The sequence below is a fragment of the Stegodyphus dumicola genome, chromosome 5 (genome assembly GCF_044657685.1).
Source record: "Stegodyphus dumicola isolate Sdum_Otavi_A_Nest chromosome 5, ASM4465768v1".
Lineage (NCBI taxonomy): Eukaryota > Metazoa > Arthropoda > Arachnida > Araneae > Eresidae > Stegodyphus > Stegodyphus dumicola.
This window is the reverse complement of record NC_140772.1, coordinates 169,883,249-169,909,543: the sequence shown is the minus strand read 5'-3', so window position 1 is coordinate 169,909,543 and position 26,295 is coordinate 169,883,249. Positions and strand designations below refer to the sequence as shown.

At 31.2% G+C, this 26,295-nt stretch overlaps 1 protein-coding gene across 2 annotated transcripts in view; it reads left to right on the top strand.

Annotated features, from left to right (window-relative positions):
- The window catches only part of LOC118192929 (glutamate-gated chloride channel-like), a 197,440-nt gene that overhangs the window by 131,431 nt on the left and 39,714 nt on the right, over positions 1-26,295 (top strand). For both annotated transcript variants that reach the window (XM_035363944.2, XM_085817373.1), the window contains exon 4: positions 16,873-16,937. In XM_035363944.2, coding sequence (XP_035219835.1) covers positions 16,873-16,937 — 65 coding nt within the window. The remainder of the gene's footprint in view (positions 1-16,872; positions 16,938-26,295) is intronic.

Sequence of the window (26,295 nt, the reverse complement as noted above, 5' to 3'; positions counted from 1 at the left end):
AAATTCCTTGTGAAGGGTTCTTTTGAATGTGAATCAAAATTAAAAATTAGCAAATATAAGATATTTTTAAAAATAAATTTATAATTTTTCAGCTAATCTGACACTCATCTGAGGCGGGTCGCGGGACTTGCAGTAGGGGATCCCCAAAACAAACTGTTAGCAATTTTGATATTTCTTTAAATTATTATAATAATTTTTCAATTACCAAATATTATTACGTAATGTGTCTGAAAATAGATAAAATTAAGACAATACAGACAAAGAAAAAATGAAAATGTTTCGACGCAACGTTCCTATCACGGAACGTTCATTTTTCTTTAAAAATCAAAGTTAATGACTTGAAACTGCAATGCTATTACAGTACAAGTGAAGAAACTGACAGTTTCATTCACGCGTGTGTCGGATTTGCGGAATGCTCATGGGGTCCCACAAAGCATTCGTAAATATCATGAGGGCCCCCCACCAAAAAGTTTAAGAAACCCTGCTGTAAACCCTTGCTGAAACAATGAGTATCAATTGCATAGACCTTAAAGAGATTTTTATATCAAAATTAGCTTTTTTTTTTTTTTTTTACCTATTTTATGACTTCTACATTTTCAGTTCGGAATCCGAATGTTACAAAAGTATTCACTTTCCTTCAAATTTATTTCACGCAGGTATATGAAGACGTGTGATAGTGTCAAATTTAGCTGAGCCAAAATAAGCCAAAAATCGAAATCTTCTTGTATGACTTGTCCAAAAATAAATGGGATATGTACCGATTTTTGTTGAAAACAAATTACATTATTTTCTCGAATAATATTTTTTGTAAACGAATAAATAATTATATTATTATTTTATTCTTGTTAGTAATATCATCTACCACCAGCCTGTCGTCTTTTGCTCTTTTTTTTCTTTTAGCTGCTTTTGTCATTAAAAATATGTGTTTCGTTAATTTTTCGTCCTTTTGCCATACCTTTATTCGTTGTTCACCACAGTTACATTACATTGTGTTACTAGGATATTTATTTGCTTTGTCCCTGGGGAACGTCGCTATTCTATCATGGATAAAAGCTTTAATTTATTCATTTGCTCAATATGACTAGTTCATAGAAAATCTGTCTTTGATGTGGCATAATACCCATAATTTATCGTTCAAATTAAAACTATAATATATTTCTCAACTAGCTGTGCCAGTTGCGTTCTTCTTATTCATTTATATTTTTATTTCATTTTTAATATTATTCATAATTTATATAATTTAGAAGTACATCTGATCCTCCTGATATACTAATTCATTAATATATCTAATTGATAATTTTCTAAATAGTTATTCATTAAGATGCTACTACAGGTTAATCAACTACGTTAAAAATTATGCTACTATTGCTCCAAAACTAAAATATAAAATAATCAACAAAAAATCATTAGCAATAGTAATACATTGTTTATATATTAAGAGTCAAGTGTATAGAATTAAAATTCTTTAAATCACAAAATATCCTTCTAAATAACTGTAGTTGGTTTGCTTATTTGGGTAAAAAATGAAGTTAATTCCCATCTCCTTCTTTAAATAACTCTATAATTACTCATTTGCCATTCAAAGACGTTTTACATTTAATTTAACAACATTTAACGCAGAGTCTGAGTGTTAACAACTCACTTTGTCGTGTTTAATATGTCTGATAAAACCATTTAGACTAGTATAATTTTTTCTCGGAAACCAAAACATTAAATGCTAATGATGATTTGATGAAAATGACTAACTTTTCGAAAGAATCTGAAATGAAAGGAAAAAAAAATTATAAACACTTATTTTCGAAGTACAGAAAACGTCACAGAAAACCAGCCAATTCAATACGGGTACTTTGGGGAAGACTTAACTTCTCATTCTGGCAACTTGATGTTGTCAAATAAAAGCAGCTTTGATTGGTATAGTTAACGTTGCTAGCTGTTGTACTGTTGGGCTCGTGTTTGAATCTCGGAAACGGCTTGAAAGTCTGTAAGGACTTTTTAATACATTTGCGTCATAGGGATACTTAGAATACTGCAAGTAGACACTCTTCTTGAATAGTTTGCTGGAATAAGAAGAACAAGAAGAGAGATTCAGATTATGCTCTACTGAAAATTCAGTTCTGATTCCATACTGTTGCTTATTCAAAAAATCTGATGTGTACACCACATGACTTCCTTGAACGGAATATTAAATTATACGCCTTTTTTCTTGCATTTCGTTTAAACTTATTGGATTGAATTAAATCTACTTCGCCAACAGCGCATAAACCACAATAGAATAAATGCATTCTTTAAAATTCACTCGATTTGTTTACCATAGCGACACTCTGGCGCTAGGTTCACTTAACAGTATTATATTTCGTTCATATTATAACTCGGAGATCGGAGATCATTATTCGTTAAGTGGTGTTCGACCCGAAGGCTTTTACCACTACATGTTTATCAATCCCCTAAGGACCTGTAAAAGTTCGTTAAATTCCATAAACTGGAAAAGTCCTGTGCACTTGTAATAAAAATGCAAAGTCTTCAGTAGTGAAGCAGTTGATCAGGGATGACGCCATATATCGGCCACAGATGAACTCTTCCTTGGATAAGCTATAATAGCAACTAATAATTTTGGCATATCTTTTCGCAATGGCATATCATTTACACAGTATCGACACAGTATTGTACGGTAAAACGTATCGTACGGTACGTAGATTTGACACAGTATCGTACGGTAAAAATTGAAAATAATATATACAAGTGCCAGAAATTTTTTTTTCGTCTGAGTATTATAACTCAGAATGCACAAAATTTATATCATTTAAAGAATCATCTAATCGTTGCCACATGTTCTATTCAAATACTCTCATAAAGCTAGACCGATGTATAAAAGAATTTAAGCAAACAAAACAAAAAAGAAACAGTTTTTCACAGACGATTGAGTATTTCTCATTCAATGAATTCAGTTCTCACTTCGCGACAAGGCAAAAATCATAAAAACTCAAAATATCTATATTAAAAATTACGAAGTAAATCTTAAGCACTTATTTCCTCGAAAAAATTCCAGAAAGGATTAAACATGATTTAATTGGCAATAATAAATAAAGGCGTTATCTTTGTTGTTGCGAAGCTAATTTTTTCTAGATTGGCAACAAATCCACTAGTCTGCTGTTTCAAATGTAAACAATCAATGACTGCCATAAAAAAAGGCTTAGCGACACTTAAACAACTTTAAAATTTTTGATAATTCTAAAAGTATTGCATACAGATTTACTAAAGGCATAAAAACCTTAACCAGAAGATAAGAACAACATAATTCAATCATTTTTAAAGCAAAAAATGTACAATTTACAAACATATAAGAGTAAAGAAACTGAGATCACTGAGCCGGGTAACAGAGTGGATATATATAAAAATATATTCATATACGTTTGGCGCGGCCGATTGCAACCAAAATACGAGGTGCACATCTACATGTTATAGTAGTCCTATATACAAAATTTCAACGTTCTGAGGCTACTCGTTTTTGAGTTATGCCAGATACGTACATACGTTCGTACAGACGCCACGAAAAATTCTCTTCAGAATTCATTTTAAAGCAGTTTTGTAATTTGTTTGGAGAAAAAGAGTCTTTTATTCTGTCCTTACGTACAGATATCACGCAAAAACATCGTTAAATTGCATTCGAAAGCGGTCAAAATAGATATTTTCGTTGAAATATGCTGCCTGAAACTTTTCGCGATTACAATAATTCCTTTTTACTTCGTACGAGGAAGTAAAAAGAGGAAAAAAGAAAGAAATTTTAAAAAAGTTAAAACACAGTTCCGATCGATACACAGTTCCGCGCGCTGGAAATAAAAATGTCCCCCCCCCCCGTATATTGTTACCATTGCTCGCTTTCAAATCGTTGAGTTTGTTACTCAAAAATTCGCTAAAGTTTTACAAAATATGAAATCAATAATAAAACAAATTCCAAATTTGGGATTCCATATTCTCAGTAAAATTACATCATTGAAAATTGGATGGCTCTATGTACCGCTGTTTTATCACAATGGGAGAAATATACATACATTTATGCAGATTTTTTATTATTTAATTTCTTTAAATATAATACAGGACTCTAACGTTTGGTGGCAACAGTTTGAAAAGTGAAACGTACATTTATATTGATTCAACGCAAAATCACAAAACGAAAACAATAGTCCTTCAGGGACAAAGCCCCTTCGGACTGAAAATTTGAATAATATCTATAATTTAAAAAACAGCTTTTCATATAGTATTAATAAATATTTATTACACATCATTGACGGAAAAGATTTCGTATAATTAATTCTCTGTAAAATTGTATTTGAAATTTAAGGTTAAAAATAGCTGTGGCAATTTACTGTAACAAAAACTGTAAACCACATTTGTCGTTTTTATCGCTCAAGAAATGATGCCAAATTTTAAACCGCGCAAATACGTAACTTCCTGTATATCTTAGAAAATGTTGAATAAAAAAGTCTAATGTTTTACAGTTATGCTTAGAAATACACCTATTTTAAGATGATGGTTAAAAGTTTATAGTTTATAATTCAAAATTGTTTTCGTAAAATTTATAAAAATAATTAAAAATACAAATTTTAAAAATAAATCATAAAAAATGGGTGAATTTTATTTGGAATGAAACTAAATTTCGAAATGTGAAAGGAAGAATCAAGTAAGTTTCTAAAAAATGAGATAATAATAAATATATACCAAATTGAATCAACATTGAGAAGCTAAAATTTTGAGAGCTAAATTTTTAAAAACTACTCGTGCGATTTTTACAAAACTTGGTAGTCTGGCATAATTTGAGTCATACAATCGAAATATGGAAAAACGTGGCATGCCATTTCAGAAAAAGTCCGATTTTGTGTCAAAATACCTATGTTAGAAGGATGCTATATATAAATCTAGCGCTTTCGAGACATGAAAAACGCAATTTGAATTTCGTCAATCGGCCCAGTAGAACGGGAGATATAGGAAGTGTCCCATTTTTTTTTCTGTTGGAATATGCACCTAAGTATTAACGCTTCATGGCACAAAACGATGGAATAATAATTACTTGGGGTAATTAATTCATTAGCACTGCTGGAGCCAAACATGGCTCACGTTTCCTACATATATTTAAATGCAGAAAAATTAAAAATATTAAATTCTCTAGATAAAAAAACTAATCTAATGTGATTAACAAAACAATATGTTAAATATTAGGGAAAAAAGTTTTTGGTTTCCAAAAGATGTCGGCTTTTATTTCTGAGTTGGGATTAAAATATTAATTATGTAAAGATACAATTATAGATTTCTGGACTTAAACGAAAACGCACTAATTCTGGAACGATATAACGAAAAGCTACCATCGATTGGTCGGAAGCATAAACACGTGGTATTCGTCAGATATAAAACGCTCACTGCCCACTAAGTAATTGATGCACAGGCTTGGTATACACATTAAGGGCGTAGTTGTTCCCGAATACAGTTCCGATCCGCTTATTACGCTGTTAGAAAGTATAGCAGTTAATCATACGCCATACTGTGCATTATGTTTTTTAAAAAATGCAATAGGCCGTGCCAGAAGTTTTTGAATTAAATCAATAGGCCGTGCCAGAAAAATCAGGTTTATATAAATACTTCAGTTTTTTTTATTTGTTGTCGAATTTAAAGCTAAATAAGTATATTTTTTATGTGTTGTAATTTTCAGTCTTTATATCATTGTTATTTGTTAAACACTAAGGTAAATAAACATAGTTTTTCTTCCTGCACATTTATTGTCCTTCTTATTTAAATAAATCCATAATAATGTTATAGGTTAGTTAAGATCTTATATAGTCAGGAAACAGGTCAGATAAAAAGAAAAACTTATCACATTAAAGTTTCAAGTTTTTCTTTGAATTTGGCTTGATGCCTGATTATTTAAGACCTTGACTAACGCATAATTTATTTGAACTTGAGTTAATAAGTGTTTTTACAGAAGGGGGAGAAACAACTAAAAATAGCTCAAGAGAAACAAAGAGATGTTTTGAAACTCTGCTTAACCTAAGATGAATATCGCAGGTTACAAAATCGTTGCATGGCATTGAAATTCACTGTGCTTGATGACTTAATGTATTTTATTATTTTGCCTTCCTCCAAAATTTCGACCAATCCATTATATGGTTTTTATAGAATTCTTTAACAAACATATACCAACATCTAACTTTCACGCTTTAGAGGGCATACACATACATACAATATTTTTAGCCCAAAAATGCGTTAGTCCAAATGGGTTATTAGTCTCGAAACGGGATTTGGTGGCGTATCCCTTGTAAATGTTTAAATCACTTTTCGGATTGTTGCCGCGAAATATTATCGCCTCGTATCACTTTTAAAGAAATTAAATAATGAAGAATCTGCATTAATGTACGTATTTTTCTCTCACTGTGAAAAAACACACGGCATCTGGGACCGTTAAATTTTGAATAACCTAGTCTTCCGCCCGAACAAATGCACCTGGATGCCCAAATTTTGAATGTCATATTTTGTAAAATTTTAATAAATGTTTAACAAACTCAACGATTTGAAAGTAAGCAATGGCAACATCGTACGGAATAAAACATTATTATCTCCAGCGCTCGAGACTGTACATCAGAAACTCTAAAGATATGCTGTTTTTAAATATTTTGTTATTTTGCTATTTAACTGAATTTTATGTGGAATAAGCGAGAAGAACATGATATTTAATTCATAAATTCAACACACAAAACGTTAATAATAAAAAGAGAAAAAGAAGTTTTGCGATTCATCTTGTTAAGAAAACTGTACATTGATATGATAAACTGAGAAAACGCGAAGTAAAATAAAAAAAATGTATGCCAACACTTTATCGAGAATTCTAAACATTTTCTCTAATATTTCTGTTTCTAAATAGAATAATGCTTAATAATAAAGCTGAAAACACAAGTCGAAATAGGTTAGCAGGAGTGCCACAGAGGACTGGTAGACTGCGAACTCAGCGAGAGCGTAAAAAACCTTAACAAACCCTTTCGGGCGACCATTAAAATCCTGAGCCATTTCGGATTTTTTCTTCTTTTTTTTTATACATCTTAAGTTTACACATACGTTTCCGTGATACTCGTAGAATAAAATTTAATCTTCTGAAATAAAACTTTTCTTTAGCCTTGCTGTTTACGATTGCGATACTTTTAGAAAAATTCGAAAATGGATAGTATCTTGTAAATAGAACACAGAATAACTCAGTTGACGGGTATTGACACGAATTCTGATCTACACTGAATCATCAACGAGGCGGAATTCTTATTCAGGTCTCGTTCAATACCAAAGCAGCATTTTAACAACACATTTCCACCTTCTTTCCTGTTGTTATGTAGGAAGAGTATGACATTTTCAACGAAACTTCGCTTGCGTTTTTCTTTTTTGTTCATCGATTTTTCTTTCAAAAAGGCAGAGGACAAAGAATTGTGAATTAAGAAAAATTCTAATATTCATATATATATATATATATATATATATTCTTTCTAGCATGAAGAAACGGCACAAAATACAATAATTATTAAATAATACCAAGCTAAAAGTTAACAAATGTTTGCAACTGGATGAAAAATGATGAAGCTAAGGGAGTATACAGGAAATTTCGCATGCAGTAAGTCAATGATTTGGCGAAGAACAGGAATTATCAAGCGTCAATTATTTCAGCCCAGTTCTTGGAAGAAATACGAAGCAGACAAAACTACTCCAAACATCTCCAAATTTTAGTGATAAGAGCACATAAGGGCATAAAAATTCTTTTGAAAACAAGCAGGACAAAGTAATATGAAAGGATAGAAAATCCTACATTTTTCTCTCCAGAGATAGTTTGAAAGAAATTTGGTAATGGTTAAAAACCTGATTGAAAGTTAAAATATAAAATTATAAATTCGTAGTAATCGCAAATATATGAAAGAATTTTAAGGATACTTTGTAAGGATCCTAAGTTTTACTAACGTTTATTTTATTTTAAATCTTTACTATCACTTCTTATTTTCTACTTCCGGCCAGAATTAAAAGCTTTAACTTATTTATGCAAATTTGTCTTGCTAACGCCAAGTAATTAAGTTGTCGCTTTTTGCCAAGCAAGAGAGAGGAAGGAGTTATTGGAAGTAAGCCGCTTGCCATAGTAGTTTTCCGAGTTTTCACTCGGTTGCTGGTTGCCTTCAAGGCCAGAGGTTTTGTCCTCTTGATAATTTCAAAACGTATCGTAGTTTTAGCAGCTCGGCGTACTACATACGGACTTTGTTAAATAACGGCCAATCTTAATGCTAGGCACTTGTATACTAATTCAAAATTAGTTTCAGTTAGAGTTTTAGTTATTAGTTTTATATTCTTATGTTCAGACCACAAGTGGTTGGTCTCTGTATTCCGAAGTTCCGGAAATATCTGTAAAGATAGAAAAATAAAGGGTTTCGTATACCCTTCCTGCGTGTATTGTCTACTTCACAATTTATTGAACATAGCTTGAGTAAGCTCCCTGTTCCGAGTCAGGACAGTTCATGTTTCCAAAGCAAGTCAAGAGGAACACAAGTCCTGATAACTTGACTTTTGTTTGCAAACGTCAACGTTGTGAGAGTGGACATTATTGTAGGCCATATATATATATATGTATATATATGGCCTACAATAATGTTTGTGACATCTTTATGAAAATATATGTAATTGCACCTTGAAACATGTCCAAGAAATTATGCCAATAACCTCTTTCACATGGCGGCAGCTTGCAGTGCACGATAGAAGTTTTGAAAATTTTCTTGAGCGAAGTTTTTCCAACCATTTGGACCTTCAGGTCACGTTACGGTTTCATCCGTTTATCATCCCAAAATATATAGCCTTCCTCATAAAAAGGAATGAACACATGAGAAACATTATCAAAATAATGAGTATGGTAGCAAATATAGGGGCAGATTTTGTCATTCTTGATAAAAAAAACTTTTCCGTCTGATTGAAAATTCCACTTCACCAACAGTTTTTTTTTCTTTTGCCTAAGGTCTTTTGATGCATAAAACGGCTTTATATCCTTAGCATTCATTTTAAAAGATCTCTTACCGAACTGCAGTCCAGGCAAATCTCATCAAGCAAGCATTGCATCCTCCTATTTCGGCTATGAACCTCTAAATCACACCTATGTATCCACACCACTTCCACACCTATGAATTCTGATCTAGCACCAATGCTGGAGAAATACTGAACCTTGAAAAAAAAATAAATAAATAAAACGTTTAACGCGCAAATAGGTAAAGGCAGCACCTGTTGACTGCACGGCAAAGCACCGGTACCCTTGGTTGCTATCAGCTGTTAATTCTCAACTTTCATCCAAGTGATTAGATCAGTACTGCCACTCCTTGCAATAAAACTATAATATACTTTTTAATGCGCCCTCTAATACCTGTTTTCAGAGTTTTACCACTTGGCAGAACGTAAAATTATTTATCTTTTAAATTTAGTGAGTCTGTAACTTCTAATCAAACTGAGAAATTCGAAGCAATAAATATGCACCTTCTTATTAATTTAAATCTCTATTTTAATTTTTAATAATAAATCCAACTGACACCACTTAAAATATATTTGCTTTCTATCTAATCTGATAATCTGTACAACATTATTATCATTAATAAAAAATCTGATGTGTACACCACATGACTTCCTTGTACGAAATATTAAATTATAGCATTTTTTCTTGCATTTCATTTAAACTTCTTAGATTGAATTAAACCTACTTCGCCGACACCGCATAAACCACAATAGAATAAATGCATTCTTTAAAATTCACTTTGTTTACCATAGCGCTAGGTAATAGCGCTGTTTACCATAACTCTGGCGCTAGGTTCACTTAACAGTATTATATTTCGTTCATATTATAACTCAGAATGCACAAAATTTATATCATAATCGAATTATCTTCTCGTTGCCACATGTTCTATTAAAATACTATAATAAAGCTAGAACGATGTATAAATGAAATTTAGCAAACAAAACGAAAAAGAAACAGTTTTTCACAGACGATTGAGTATTTCTCATTCAATTAATTCAGTTTTTTCACTTCGTGACAAGGGAAAAATACATAAAAACTCAAAATATCTGTATTAAAAATTACGAAGTAAATCTTAAACGCTTATTTCCTCCAAAAAATTCCAGAAAGGATTAAGCATGATTTAAATAATAAATGAAGGCGTTATCTTTGTTGTTGCGAAGCTAAGTTTCTCTAGATTGGCAACAAATCCGCTATCCTGCTGTTTCAAATGTAAACAAGAGCAATGGCCGCCATCAAAAACGTTATTAGGCTTAGCGGCACTTAAACAATTTTAAAATTGTTGATAATTCTAAAAATATTGCATACAGATTTACTAAAGGCATAAAAACCTTAACCGGAAAATAAGAACAACATAATTCAATCATTTTTAAAGCAAAAAATGTATAATTTACAAACATATAAGAGTAAAGAAACTGAGATCACTGAGCCGGGTAACAGAGTGGATATAAATGTATTTATTTATGTTTGGTGCGGCCGATCGCAACCAAAATACGTGGTGCACATCTACATGTTATAGCAGTCCTATATACAAAATTTCAACGTTCTGAGGCTACTCGTTTTTGAGTTATGCGAGATAGGTACGTACGTATGCACGTACATACATACGTTCGTACAGACGCCACGAAAATTTATCTTCAGAATTCATTTTAAAGCAGTTTTATAATTTTTTGGAGGAAAAGAGTATTTTATTCTGTCCTTACGTACAGATATCACGGAAATACATCGTTAAATGGCATTTGAAAGAGGTGAAAATGTTATATTTTCGTTGAAATATGCTGCTTGAAACTTTTCGCGATTACAATACTTCCTTTTTACTTCGTACAAGGAAGTAAAAATGCTTTTAACATTCGTGGAGTTAATGTAGCTTATTAAAGGTTTCCAATAATTAATGTTATAAAAATATTTTTGCAGAATTCAGGAAGTTAATATATAATGAGGTGTTAGAAATAACCTGCATAGAAGAGAATATATAATAACGTTGGCTATAAAGGTCAATGGTTACATCCAACAGTGCATATATAAAAGTGACAGAAATATGTTTCTAATCGCGCTTTCCATCCTGAGAATAGCAGATTCTTATATTTTAAACGATTTTTAACGCGTTCTGAGAGTTGGAGCATAAGAAATAGGTGTAACATTTTGAACGAGTGAATTTTCTGCCTGTACAACTGTGTTTATTTTAATTTCGAGATTGTTGCATATAATCATATTAAGACTATATCATTACTTTAAGACTTCTAGGAAATTTGTGAACTTAGGACACAAGTTTCTAGCAAGAAATCCGTGTGATTCAATACAATATCCAAAGTAAGTGACACAGTGTTTGCTACACAGAATTTCATATAATTTAATACAATACCCAAATTATGAAGAAAGTTTCAATTTAAGTATTTTAATTGTTCTCTAAATTCACAAGAAACATTAAGTCTAAACAGTTCATAATTGCCTGATGAAAAATACATAAAAGCCCAAAGAAACATAGAATAACATACTCTATCTTAAAATGCAGTTCATTAATTAATTGACTATCTTGCCAGAAACAAGCAACCATTCTTAAGCAACTTAAGTTCCAGAGCTCAAGAGCCTTTCTACGAGTAGTTACGGAAGAACATCTTCTAAAGGCACAAAATAGAAATTTATGAAGAAATGAAGACTCTAGATGACCATGACCAACATCAGTTGGCTAGAACCGTTTCATTCAATAAGGGTAAAACATGACTTCAAGAAACATCAGAATCCATTACTGAAGCTTAGATAAACACCAACACGATTACTATGAATATTCCCTCCCTGATATGTGCTTTAGAAGCCGATACATAACTGCAGAATATCTGATGGTTGCGCGACACAGAATATCAAGTTCACTTGAACTCGACAAATTGAAACCTGTACTGCTGATAACTGGAAAGGAGTAGCTTTATCTGATCCTTTTGGCTTTAAGCTCTTTCAAGCAATTCAAAGGTTAAATATATATGGGGAAAAACTCGTTAATCTATGGATCTCGCATGTTAAGAGGAATCGACACAGGCTGTTGTAACTCCGTAATGGAACCTCTAAAAATTCTGCAAACGTCTCTCACAGGTAACTCTTTGTCCCCATCTTTTCTGGTTAGTTGTACCTGTTCATGTCACAGGTACATTCTAATGGATTTCAGCACTTTCAGCAAAGCAATGCGCAACCACACAGTTTTAAATTTGCTAAATTATGTTTAGAAGAGTTTGAAATCTTGCATGGCTACATAATCCGCATAGTATTAGTGGAATTTATTTTTCTGAAGATACTCTTTCAGTGATGAATCTAACGAATTTTATACTGATCTTCTATGTTTGGTTTTTAGCTTCGATGTAATTTCGGCATTTACCATTTATATTCACAGTCAAAAGTACCGTATGGAAGACAAGTTGGTTTTGGTAAGCTGGGAAGCGTTAAAAGAAAGCAGCTGAGCAAATGTTAAATTTCTATCATTTCTCAAAACAAATGTATCGTTTTTTGGATCTGCGTGTGTTCTGTGGTATTTTTGTGACAAACGTCAAAACATAAAATTCATGATGGTCTAGATAAAATTCATAGAAATACGTAAAAATTACATTTCAGTTCTTTATTTGAATTGTAAAAATCTTATCGAATGAAAAATATTAAATGATCTGCTTCTGTTCGACATTAATCAGGCAGATCTCGTCGCCTCAGTTAGAAATTATAAAAAAAGAAAGATTTTTGTTATTTCTGCTGAAATAGAGAATAGAATCTGCTTAGAGAATTCTAATCAAGGCTTTATTCCTTTTGCTTCATACTGTTTACTTATTGAAAATGGAGCCTTTTATAACAGTTGTTAAATAATAGTAAGTTTATGAGGGGTTAAAAGAGAAATAAAAGAATTCTATCAAAACGTAATGTAATATAAACGTATACGATAACTTATTTACCGTGACTCATTTTTCCAATGAAGATGGATCGATACTGCTTCACATTTGCAGACATGTCTAAACGACTCCATGATGTGTTTAGAAGAAAAGGAATATTTTATTAGAAACGGAAAAAGAACAGACTGAGTAATTTGAGCATTTTCTAAAGAATCCAACAATTCCAGACAAGGAAGATACGATTACGTAATAAACGATTTCATTTATTTAAGCTATTTTGCTTATATTTTAAGTTGATTTGTTACCAGATGAGTATGCAGTCATCAAACACTTTGATTTATCGTAAGAGTAGTTTTATTTATTTACAGAGAAAATATCCGGTTCAAAACAACTTTTCACGAATTTAGACATTTATCCTACAATTTACAGAAAACTATTCACAATCCAAGTGTAATCCAGACTGATATAATGTCGTTCATCACCTTTTATTTAAATATTTAACGAGATATATAAACCTAATTTATAGTTTCTTCTTATTTAGCCTATAGAGTCATCAGGTTATTTTGGAGCAGGAAAGCGATGCTCTCGCTGGGACTCGAAACTGGACCTCTCCAATACGCTCCGAGTTGCTATCCACAAAAAACCACAAAACGCATGCTGCAAGAAGGAAGGAAATAACCTTATAAACTTTAAAAATATACATATGATAATTCTATCTTTCCATCTTCGTAAGGAAGTAGAGAAATTTCTCATTTACTATATTCATCTTTAGTAACTTCAGACGATGTATTACATTATCTGATCTCAAGCAAGATAAAAATATTTAACCATATGTAAAGGACCAGATGAGTCATCCTCGGCATAAATCTCTAAGCAACGAAATAATGATTCTTTAAAATTTGAGATTCTTTTCCTGTGAAGAACGCGATATTTATAATACCTAAATCTTGTATAATCATATAATTTAAAACAAAAAAGAACTAGTTTCAGCTGAACTTTTCCTTGAACACCTTTCAAAGTTTTTCGGATTTCAGAGCACAAAAAATTACCATTATTGTTATGTCCTAGCATTCTGACATTATTTTATTTCACTTGGCATCCAACTACACTTACTGTTTTACGAGCTATATAGGACTTTGTGATCCGTCTTTAGGAATTGACCACCAGGGTAAAAATAACGAAGAAAATTAAATTATGGTATTTGTACAAAGTATTTATTTTAGATGTATTAATAAACACTAAATTTTACTTGATTAAAAACCAATTAAATTATATGCTATTTAACGGCCCAATACAATACAATTTTTATAAAAAGAAATAAATGGATAAATATTTGATTACGTTGATATATACTTAGAAGTACCAGTCTTTACGCATGGCCGTCTATACCTAATGCAATATAATACGAAATTTCGGATTACAGACTTCTTATTTATTGGAACAACAAACTGGGTTTTATCTACAAACGACCAACCGGAAACGAAACTTCACTTGAAGCTTTTTATTTTTGGGAGGAGGTCATGTGTTGGCAACATCAGATTATTTTTATTTCCTTCTATGAAGTAAAGGAAGTATTGTAATCACAAAAAATTTTCGGTCTCATATTTTAATGAAAATCTATTTTAACCTCTCTCGAATCCATTTGAAGAATGTTTTTTCGTGATATCTGTACGTAAGTGTGGACAGAATAAAAGATTATTTTTTCAAAAACGGATAGTAAAATAAATTTAGAACAGACTTTGTCGTGAAGAATGTACGTACGTACGTATGTATCCCTCATATCTTACTCAAAAACGAGTAACATACTGAACCTTTGTACATGGGGACCGCTATAATATGTAGTTGTGCACCTTCCTTTTTTGATTGCAATCGGCTGCACAAAACGTATATATATATATATGTATATATATGTATACTCACTCTGTTACCCGGATCGCTGAGCTCAGTCTTTTTATTCTTATATCCTGGTAAATTGTACATTTTTTACTTTAAAAATGATTGCAGGATGCTGTTCTTACGTTCTGGTTAAAGTTTTTATTCTGTTTTGAGTATCAACAATTTAAACGCTTAGGTGGTACTAAGCCTAAACAGATCCTTTTTTTTTTCATTTGAAACTCTTAGTAGAATAGTGAATTAAGTTACTTTGTGTACCAACTTCAGTGTCTTTTGCAGAGTGGAACCAAAAGTAAACTTTCAGTTTTGTGCACCGAAATATCTGTCTTCCTGGCCGAATTGTTTATTTTTGCGTAGAAACCCTAATTTAAGTCGTAAAAATCGTTTTTTCACTGTTTTTAACTGTATTTGGTGATTTATGTTTTTCTGTATTTAACAATTTTTAATAAACGTTCTTTAAATTTTTATGTATTTTTGCCTTGTCGCGAAGTGAGAACTGAATTTATCGAATGAGAAGTATATCTTTAATGAAATTCAAGGTAAATAAGTTCAAATGAAATACAGAAAAAAGAAATATGTATAATTTAATAGGCTGTAGAAAGAAATCATGTTTTGTTCACATCAGATATTTTAGATTCAAAACGTCGCATTCAAGAAAAACGTTAATGACTAACAATATCCAAAATCCTCAGTTTAAGTTTACCATTATGGTTTGAGAATTCCGTGTTTCAACAAACACTATATACATATTAGTAGCTATGTAAAATATTTGGGCTATAATAGGATTTGGGAGTAAGAATAAAAGAGGTAACATAGAAATTACCTCATTAGTCATTAATTAATTTATATTTTGGAATATTGGATATGAAGAAAATCTTAGAATTATATGAACGCGATTATTTGAAAACAGTTATAGAAAAATCAGTGTCTAATTTGTTACATATAATTAATTGTACAGATGATTTTTATGCAAATATTATACAGCGTATGCTTGGTAGGTAAAAATTACATATCACTTGAATAGCGGAAGGACAACTGATTATTTTTACTAGCAAATTAACAAGACGTGATGTCAAACTTGATACAATTAACGAGAGAATAAATTTATTTAAAATCAGTCGGTAGGACAACCGCTGCAATTTTCATTAAATATGACATTCATCATACTTTAATTATTGATTGAAATTATAATGAAAAATATAAACATAGAAAAAGATATAAGCTATATAATTATATACATATTCAGTATGACGAGTAATCAGCAGATTGTAATATCAACGTCAGGCTCATTTTAACAAAGGGTTCGAGGACACAATTCATTGATATATCAAGGAATATGGCCATATCGTTTTGAATAAAAAGGCCTCCGAACCTCTTATGAAGACAGATCAGATTGGAATGCATTTGGATATATTATATTTAAATAACTGTCCAAAATATTGACAAAACCTCAATAAAGAGACATTCAACATCGCATAGCAGAATAGTAAATCATTCATTCTTTGAGAAACATGTGGCTTAATAATCATGAATTACTTATTTGCTTACTTACTAAAATAGAATTGGTTGCTGTTCAGTTAGTCTGCTGGGAATTCCAGACAGTTTCCGACAGCCTCTTCGCTTCGGTGAAATATGGTTCCCTCAGCAAAATGTATCCTATTTAAGCTATGTATATAATGTTATATAAATAGAGATTCATTTGCATTTATAAAAATACTTTAAAATTTTCCAATTAATAGAAGTCGCTTTTTTTTAATGTTAAGTGTGGTGGTAACCAACATATCAACAATGAGTAAAACATGACGCATGAAAAAAGTAGTTTTTCCTTAATAAAAGTACTGCTTGGATTAAATTTCACTATGAAAAACGTTTACTGTTAATTCACATATTTAGTTAACATACTCAATTTTATGACTATAAACTTCAGTCCCGAATGAATAAATTTTTGATATATATTTCAAAGAGCGCATATTATTACAATCTTTTCTAGGTTTTCACAACTTATGCGAGTAAAATCACTTATAACAGTATTTCTTACGTGTTTTATTTTCCTTGCAGATTTCACTGTCGTGAATGTCACTGTCTTGTTATTAACCCTCTCCTCCCCAGATGAATCTAGTTTAGTAAGTAAAATTTTATATTGTATAACTTATCATGCAGACTGCCATTATCTCTTTAGAAATATATCTTTATCACTTTTTAATATGTAGACTGCCATTGCTTCTGAAGAAATTTTATATTTTATTTCTTAACAGATACAATTATACTGTGTCTCTGAATTTTAATAGCAATGTATATGTATATGAATAAACTCATCACAGTATAAATGCTTGAAATTTAAATCTCACGTTTTAAGACAGACCTAAGATTATAACGGTGCAAGAAAACTAAATTTTGAAAGCACAGATGTGCCAAAATTTTACATCTTTGGCTGAAATTCTTATTTAATTACTTCAGTTTATTTTAAACATTGTTTTCACACAAAGATTAATAATCCGATTTTACATGAAATATGTAATACCAATAATAAAATCTTAAATACTAAATCATTTTTTAATTAGTAAAAATAATTTTTATTTGTTCATTGTCTAAATTGCACTAGTAGTTTATTATTATCTAAAATACACATGGTTTATTATTAACTTTTCTTTACACTATAGTAGTAGGTTAAATATAAGTAAGAATTATCCTAGAAATTTTATTTGCATGAATAATTCTGTACACATATCACTTGTCTCTTTCCCACTTTTGTATGCGTATTTCAGTTTTCTGCAAATATTTCATTGTTCGTTATCAAGCATTTTGTTTCCGCTTTTGTAATTTTATATCTGCATTACTATCTTTTGTATTTGCATTGTTTATAGAGTGCTTCACGGCATCGCACAACAGCTTTTTAACATTTATAATCAGTATAATTGCAGAATAAATATTAATTAAAAATTGTACGTGGAAACTTTGATTTAGTAACTACGTACTTTACAGTAGTGAATATTCATCACTGCTAGATATTAAGACGTATGACCTCTCTTGTAATATTTTATAAACCGAATTGTTATCACGTTATGAGATATGGGTTTTATTTCTATTTCTACTCATTCAGAGGGCACTTAAGGTGCTATGCACATTTGTGGGAGAGTTATCCAACAGAATGTGAAAAAATTAATAATAATGTTGTAAGCAGCAATAGCTAGAGTGAGACAAGTGGGGTGTAAGATAAAGGTCAGGCAAGGGAGGGACTTATTTCTGTTGAATCAATACAAGAAGCACCAAATTAATTAGCTAAGAAAACTTAGAAAATCATTAACTTAATTAACAAACTTTAAACATATCAAGAAGTACAGCTATCAGGACTTCTCCTAATCTGCTTGGCGATCATGACGTGTCCTGACTAGACAGTGAGTTTGACTACAAACTATGTCCAATGGAGAGACGACAAGATGAGAAGGGTTTAATTACCTTTTATTTTCCACGATATTACAGGCGCTCCCGCACTTCGTGATACAAAGATCAACCACTTGTGATCTAAACGTAAAAATATGCGAAATACTAACTAACTAAAAATAAGAGTTAACTTTCAAAACTTTACACAAATGACTAACGCTAAGACTGATACGCAGTCGCATGGACCTCCGACCTAAGGTTCCACACCAATCAGAGTTATATGTCCATGCGACGGAAAAGAATCTACCATCCACCGCCAGCGGCATTCACTGAATCAATGATAGTAATATAACAATGCTAAATTGACAATGTCATCTATACAATAATTGTTACATAATAATCCGTATGAAAATAAATATACGATCAATTAATAATTACATTGTCATGGATAGGATCTATGTTATGGAGAGTGGAACTTATATATTAACCAGTTTTTAAACCTATGTCTTCTTCAATACGTCATAACTTCATGTTCTTATCAGTTACACACCTAATGATGTGTGTCCGTATTATTTTTGCAGTTATCCAGAGAGTAAGCCAGTCACATCAGTTCAGGCAGTTGATAGTTCCATAGCCCAAAGTATATGATGTTGTGTAGGCTATTCTATGTTCACTTTTGTTAAGTTCATCGTTCAAGTAAATACTACTTGTGCACTTCGATACATCATAACTTCGTGTCCTTAACAGTTTGCACACTTCATTATGTGCTTCCATAGCAATTTGCACACTGTGTCGCAATTATCCACAAGGCAATCACGAAATTGCAATTGGGAATTTCATTGTAATATGCACACTATTTTACTATTATCCACAGAAGAAAATGTTTTGTGAATAGTGACTTGGCTCCCAGATGATAAAAAAAGAAGGAAACTAATTCTTAAATTTTTCAATACAATTCTAAATTGTGCAAAACTACAGATTTGTTAAACAGTTCCAGTCAATACAAATTGACTGGTATTCCAACAATATAAAGCACATATTCTAAAATAAAACGTCTAATGAAAAACAGAAACTAATTCCCAATTAAAATAGACATAAAATACATAATTATTCAGCACATATTATATACCAATCATCATACCATAAAAATACACATGTTTCAAATGCTGCAACTAATTTTTTATTACAGTTAGAATATTTACCAATCAAACGTACTACAAATGTACATGTTTAAAAAAAATCTGCAACTAATTTTTTTCACGGCAGTTAAAATAATAAATTTCTATTATACAATTATAAATAGCACAAATAAACAATTTCAATCTATACAAAGTGACAGGTATTCCTACAACATAAGAACACATATTCAAATATAGCTAATCATTCTTGTAAAATGGCTATAATAGTGCCCAATTTCTTCAAATAATTAAAAACATCTACAGAAAAACAGGAACCAATTCCCAATTGTAACAAACATGAAATACCAAAAATTATTCAGTACATATTATATAGCAATCAATTATACCATATAAATGCACATGTTTCAAATGCTGCAACTAATTTTTCATTACAGTTAGTATAGTTATCAATCCATCATTCTATATAAATGCACATGTTTCAAATACTGCAACCAATTTTTCATTACAGTTAGTATATTCCAATTTGCCAGCTAATAAAATAAATCCGCTCTAAGTTGAATTGGCTGTAATAGTTCACAATGCTTAAAATAGTTAATCTACTAGAAAACAGAAACTTATACCCAATTGTGATGGGCATGATATACAGAAGTTATTCTGTACAAGGCTGTTATAATTCCAGATCCTATAAAAAGCTACAAAACATCCTCAGATGCTGTCCTTTTAAATTATTACGTATGTAGTACGCAAACTGTGGAAAACTACAATGCGTCTTTAGCTTTCAAGAGGACTAAAACCTCTGGCCTTAAAGGCGGACAGCAGCTGAAAGCTCAGTCTCTCCCCATCTAACTCTGCTCTCGGCAAAAAGCCACAACATAAATACTTAAGCGTCAGCAAGTACAATTTGCATAAACATATTCACGAGTTTATTCTGGCCGGAAGTGGAAAATAAGAGAGGACAGTACAGTTTTAAAATAAAATAAACGTTAGTAAAACTTAAAATCCTTACACAGCTATAAAAAATCATATCTAAATAAAAAAAACCATCAGAACAATTTGCGATAATTTATTATACTCTTGATATGCTTTCATTCTTGGAGCATATGACTGGCCTGTTTGATTTCTGTTAATTAAGCTTTGTAGCCATCTTCTTGGTCAGAATGGTGTTTCTCGTTTTATATTTGATGCAATAAAGTGTCATAAAAAGCAGGGAAATTGTCTGAATGTAAGTGAATCGATTTATTTTATTGCCTTCCCACGATCAACTTCCTTTAAAATTATTTTTTATTACATGGTTTCCCCTAATTACATGAAAGGGGTTAAGGAATGAATTTTCCACTTGATTTAAGAGATGAATTAGTGGAATTTATTTATTTTCAAAAGGGATGCGGTTTACACAGCATTTTGTACACTGTTTCCTAAATTATATTTTTTACTGCAGTTTCCAGTATCAGAAATCATGCTGAGGTTCATAGTAGCTCAACTTCGCTCTAACAGGCAGTCAGCGAACTGAGCTTGGAAGATTGTATTTTGTTAGAGTTTGTTTCAGCAAACCTAACACGCAAGCTGCAATTTCATCAAAAGATTAAACAGAGATTCATAAAAATGTAAGATACCATTTTATCAGATTTGCTTGATTTTTCGTATAAAACTTCCTTTGCTGCATTATTCGCTATAAAATGAGCTGTTGAAAAAACGTATATTTCGAATTTTGAGTCTGTTACATACATATCCATCCATAATTTCCCTCTGAAATGTATAATTGCTTTCATTTACATTCAATGATTAGCTACAATTACTGGTAGAGAAATTAAGTAAAGCGGCCATTTCATTTCATTTCCTGTCGTTTCTAGTTCATCTGAAAATATGTGTACAAAGAAATAATAGTATCAAACATTGCAAGGCAGTATCAAATTTAATAAAGAAGAAAGCATAAAATTTTTAAAGAATTAAATATAAAACATATTGTCCCGGCTGTTTCTAAAATTATTGATATTAGAAAACGCGTTATTACTGGCTTTCGCTAATACCGGTAATTTCGTCAGGGTTATAGCTTCCGATTTTCAAATTAAGATAAAATAACGTAGATCGTAAATCATCCTTCCTTAGCAAGTACTCTCCTCGAAGAGACATTTGCTTTCACGTCATGTAGTTCTTTGGTAGTGTCATGAATAAAATAATATGAAGCCTGCATAATACCCAGAGTTTGGGAGTAATATAAAAACTGAAAGCTTTCAGATTATTATTATTTTTTAAATTTTTGCTTATTTATTTATTTTGTGGGTGTAAAACTGAAAATACGTTTTTAATTTCTTTCATTCACTGAAAAATGTAGTAATTTAAATCTTTCGTAAAATCGAAATTTATAAAAGCAAACGTTCGTAGAGCAGAGGACATCTGTAAATCTTTCATTTATTTATTTCGTATTTAAGAAAACCTCGATTACTAACTGAGAAAAGTTGCAATCGAAGTACTCGACAAACCATTTGCGATTTTAATTCACACCCTTTATTTGCTACAGGCGAAGAAAATAGTATATGATGATGAGTGATTTTAGCGCTTTGGTACTTCGTTTGTATATAACCTGAATATCTAATTACCAAGAAACAATTAAATAAGAGATGTGTCCAATTTAAAATTTTGACATGTTTAGCTTTTTTTGTTACTATGCGTTCTGGGATTGAAGATATTTAAATCAGTGCATAATTATAACGATAAATTTGTAGAATTACTCTTCTTTCAGATTTCGTCTGTAACATTTTTAGGTCATAGACAACGTGATGTATTACTGACTAAAACTTTTCTCGCTTGGTGTTCAGCTTGTAATGAATATTATACAGCCTTTTCTGAGAATTAGTTTTTCTTTTACTGAAATATTTTACCAATCGATCATCATTTTTACGTTTATGAACATGCTCCAATGGTCCAGAATTTTCCTCTCGGGCTATACAAAAATAGCTAGGAAATGAATGATAGTATTATATTTTCTTACCGCTGATAATAATAAAGTGATTTGTTCGCAATTTTTTTCAACTTTGACAAATTACTAGAAACTTATCGAAATGAACATCATGTTCACAGAGAAGTATTATCGGCTGGAAAGTCAATAATGAAAAGTTTAAAAACTAACTACTAGTGAAATTCAAGGTTTCTCCAACTGCAGTATTAAAAAGCTGTTGGAAGGGCGACGGAAGCCACATTATTCGAGACAATGGACTATAGCCATTTGGAATAAATGGAAACTCGAAAAAAAGATTCATCCAAAAAACTCAGATCAATGGCAGTTTAAAATTAGAAACTACGAATACTGAAATCTTTGGCACTTTATAAGGAACAATGTCGCATCTAAGCTTATTCATGCCTTAACGATTTAAATAACATATAAAGGAATAGAACAATACGTATTTAAACTTACTTTGGGTCGACTTCTTGCGAGTTACTAGCTTGAAATGTTTATTTAGTTAGTAAGTTATTTTTTCTTGTCCGTTCTTTCTATCTCTCCGTCGATCTTTACCAGAATGCAATAACGTAGCCATTGCAAATAGAACGCTGAAGCTATGTTGATCCAAAATTTAGCAACCACGCATTATGAACTTCTGTACAGGTTAAAATTAGTGATTCCTATGTTAAATGTTAGGCAAAGAAAAGAATAGTGAAACTGAAACTTTAAATAGATGTAAATTTATTTATTTGCTTGTAAACTATTCATAACTGAAACCTACAAGTAACGGGGAACATATTTTTTAAGTTCAAAAAAGCTATTAGGTTTGAAATGAGATTTTGCGCTCGTTCACTATAAACGGCGTATCACTTTCAAAATTACTGTCACTAAATGTTCTCGTCCTGCAGTATTTTTAAAGAAATTAAATATTAAAGAATCTGCATATATTTTCTTGGCATTGTGAAAAAAATGACGGAAAAAATCCATCACGTCTTTAATAAAGTAGTTCTCCACCCAAACATGCTCGCCTGAAAGCACGAATGTTGAATTTGGAATATGTTTTACTATTTATTTCATATTTTGTACAAATTAACTGAACTTTTGGTTAACCAACTTAGCGATCTGAAAGCGACCAGTAACAGCACTGTTTAAAACAAAACATGTTTTATCTCTAGCACGCGAGACTGTTTCCATTAGGATAAATGTGAGATATTTATCTTTCAATTTTAACTAGCATACTTGGCTCTGTGAAAGCAATGTGTTACCACGGCCGGATTAAAATACTCTTATTTTACACGTACCAGCGTTTTGCCATTCTGTAAAGCCTAACATACATATTACACTAATTTTTTAGGGAAAGGTACTGAGTAATAAACTAAGCGGTTTAAAACCAATAAACACTTCTTAAGGCTAATTTTTTTTACGTTTTTATGTGATCGATTTAAATAAAAATGTTTCAAAATCATGAGATGTCTAATTAGAAATACTCGACTTTTTTATGAAATTACGCTAGCTAGACCCACTGAAATCATTACATATTTTTTTCGTTTTTACGGTAACTATGTTAAGCGTCTGGCCTCGTAAGCGGCTAGTTTTAAAGAAATAACAGAACGAATATAAAAATATGTTTGGTAACCTTAAAAAGTTTGGCAATTTTTTTTTTTTTTTTTTTTTTTTTTGTGTGTCATAAAATGTAACCAATCTTTAGATAGACTGGGAGCGAATTATTGCCAAATAACAACTAAAACTTGAGAAGGATATAAAAGACTCTTTAATTAGAACTAAATAGGAATAGAAGACATAATTTGTGCTTACAACTCAGCCAAACATTTTTAGCGAGATATCTTAAAGTGACAGCAAGTCAATTGCAAAATCTAACTTAAATAACGTAGTAGCCAAAGGCTTCACAGATCAATTAACACGAAGTTGGCTCAAAACTTAACCGGAGTCTATATTTAGCTCCCAGCAATCAAAATGCATGGTCGAAGACTACGAATCTTATCTGATCTAGCAACCGCATTTTATTTTTTTATTTATTTTTAGTCCAAAGAGACGTTAGCCCGGAAGGGCTCTTAGTCTCGAAATGGCATTGTGCGTCAAATCACTTAATGCGAATTGCTTTTCAAATTGTTGCCATCAAATATTATCGCCCTGTATTACATTTAAAGAAATTAAATAATGAAGAATCTGCATGAATATATGTATGTTTCTCACACTGTGAAAACCAGTCATTCCTATAACTATCAAATTTTGAGTAAAGTAGTCTTCCACCTGAATATGGGCACTTGGAAACCCGAATTTTGAATTTCAAATTTGTTTTATTATCTATTTCATATTTTATAAAACTTTAACGAATTTTCGATTAAAAAGCTCAACAGTTTCAAAGCGAGCAGTGGCAACACTGCACTAAATGAAACATTTTTATCTCCAATGCTCGAGATTGTCTATCGGAATGCATTTTTTTAAGTATTTTTAGCCCAAGGGGGCGTTAGACCAAATGATCTCAAAAAGTGTACGTATGTGTGTAAATAAAAAAGAAGTCCCTTTGGGCGTAATATAAAATCTGAAAGCTTTCAGGTTTTTTTATTATTTTACTTTTTTCGCTCGAAAAGCTAATAGTCACGAAATGCGATTTTGCGTGTCCACTATGAATGCGTTGTTTCACTTTTCATTCGACGTTCATCCACATTCATTCACCCCAAACGAAAAGTAAAACAACGCAATCCATTTATTGCCATTCGGAAAAACGTATATTTAATAAACGCATATTATTGCTGTATATTGAATCTTTCTGTTATCAATTAACAAACTAAAATATTTAAAAGCAATATATGCAGTTTTTAAGAAAATTTTTTTTTACTTTTTAATCCGATTGATTTAAATAAAAATGTATTTAATGCATGATATATCTAATTAAAAACTTTAACTATTTTTACAGAATTACATTACAGATTTTTTTTTAGTCCAAAGGGGCTTTGTCCCTAAAGGACTATTGTTTTTGTTTTGCGATTTTGAGTTGAATCACTATAAATATTCGTATCACTTTTCAAACTGTTGCCACCAAATGTTAGAGTCCTACGTTGTATTTGAAGCAATTAAATAATGAAAAATCTGCATAAATGTATGTATATTTCTCGCATTGTGATAAAACAACGGTATATAGAGCCATCGAATTTTTAATGACATAATCCTCCTACGAATATGGGAATATTTGGAAGACCAAATTTGAAATTTGGAATTTGTTTTATGATCGATTTCATATTTTTTGTAAAACTTTAAAGAATTTTTGATTAACAAATTCAAGGATTTACAAGCGAGCAATGGCAACACTCTAAGGGAGGTAGCCTTTTTATCTCCAGCGCGCGGAACTGTGTATTGGAAATTCTAAAGATAGACTCATTTTAAAATTATTTTGCGACATTGCTATTGAACTGAAGTTTATGGTTTAAGTGCAAAGAACATGATATTTACTAAATAAAGGTACCACACAAAACATTAAAAAAACGCCCCTATGGACGTAATTTAAAATCTGAAAACTTTCAGATTTATTTTTATTTTTTATTTATTTATTTTGTTTTTTGTATCAATTGATAATCTCTTCTGATAACCCATATTAAACTTTAAGGAAGCCGTTTTTGGCCCCCTTCAAAATGTGAACCCTTTTAGGCTTCTTTTTTTTTGGGGGGGGGAGGGGTTGATTTTCAATTTTAGCTTTTACGAGTAGCAACTTTAATCAGTGATTTAATTTTATCTTGTTCTCAAACTAAGTCAAACCTTTTAAGCAAAATATTTTGCCATAAAGCATTAGAAGCTACTAGTGCCTTTAACTAAAGTTGCAAAATTTCAGAAACATATACCGTCAAACCCTGCTGTAGAGATCCCGGCTTTAAGCGAACTTTCAATTAACAGATTTTTGGTCCTGCCCAGTTTCTCATAATTTTACTGTTATTTTATACGGCTGAAGCAAACTCCCAAATGCATGAAAATTGGATATAACAAACTTTATGAATGTCTTGGCATGAA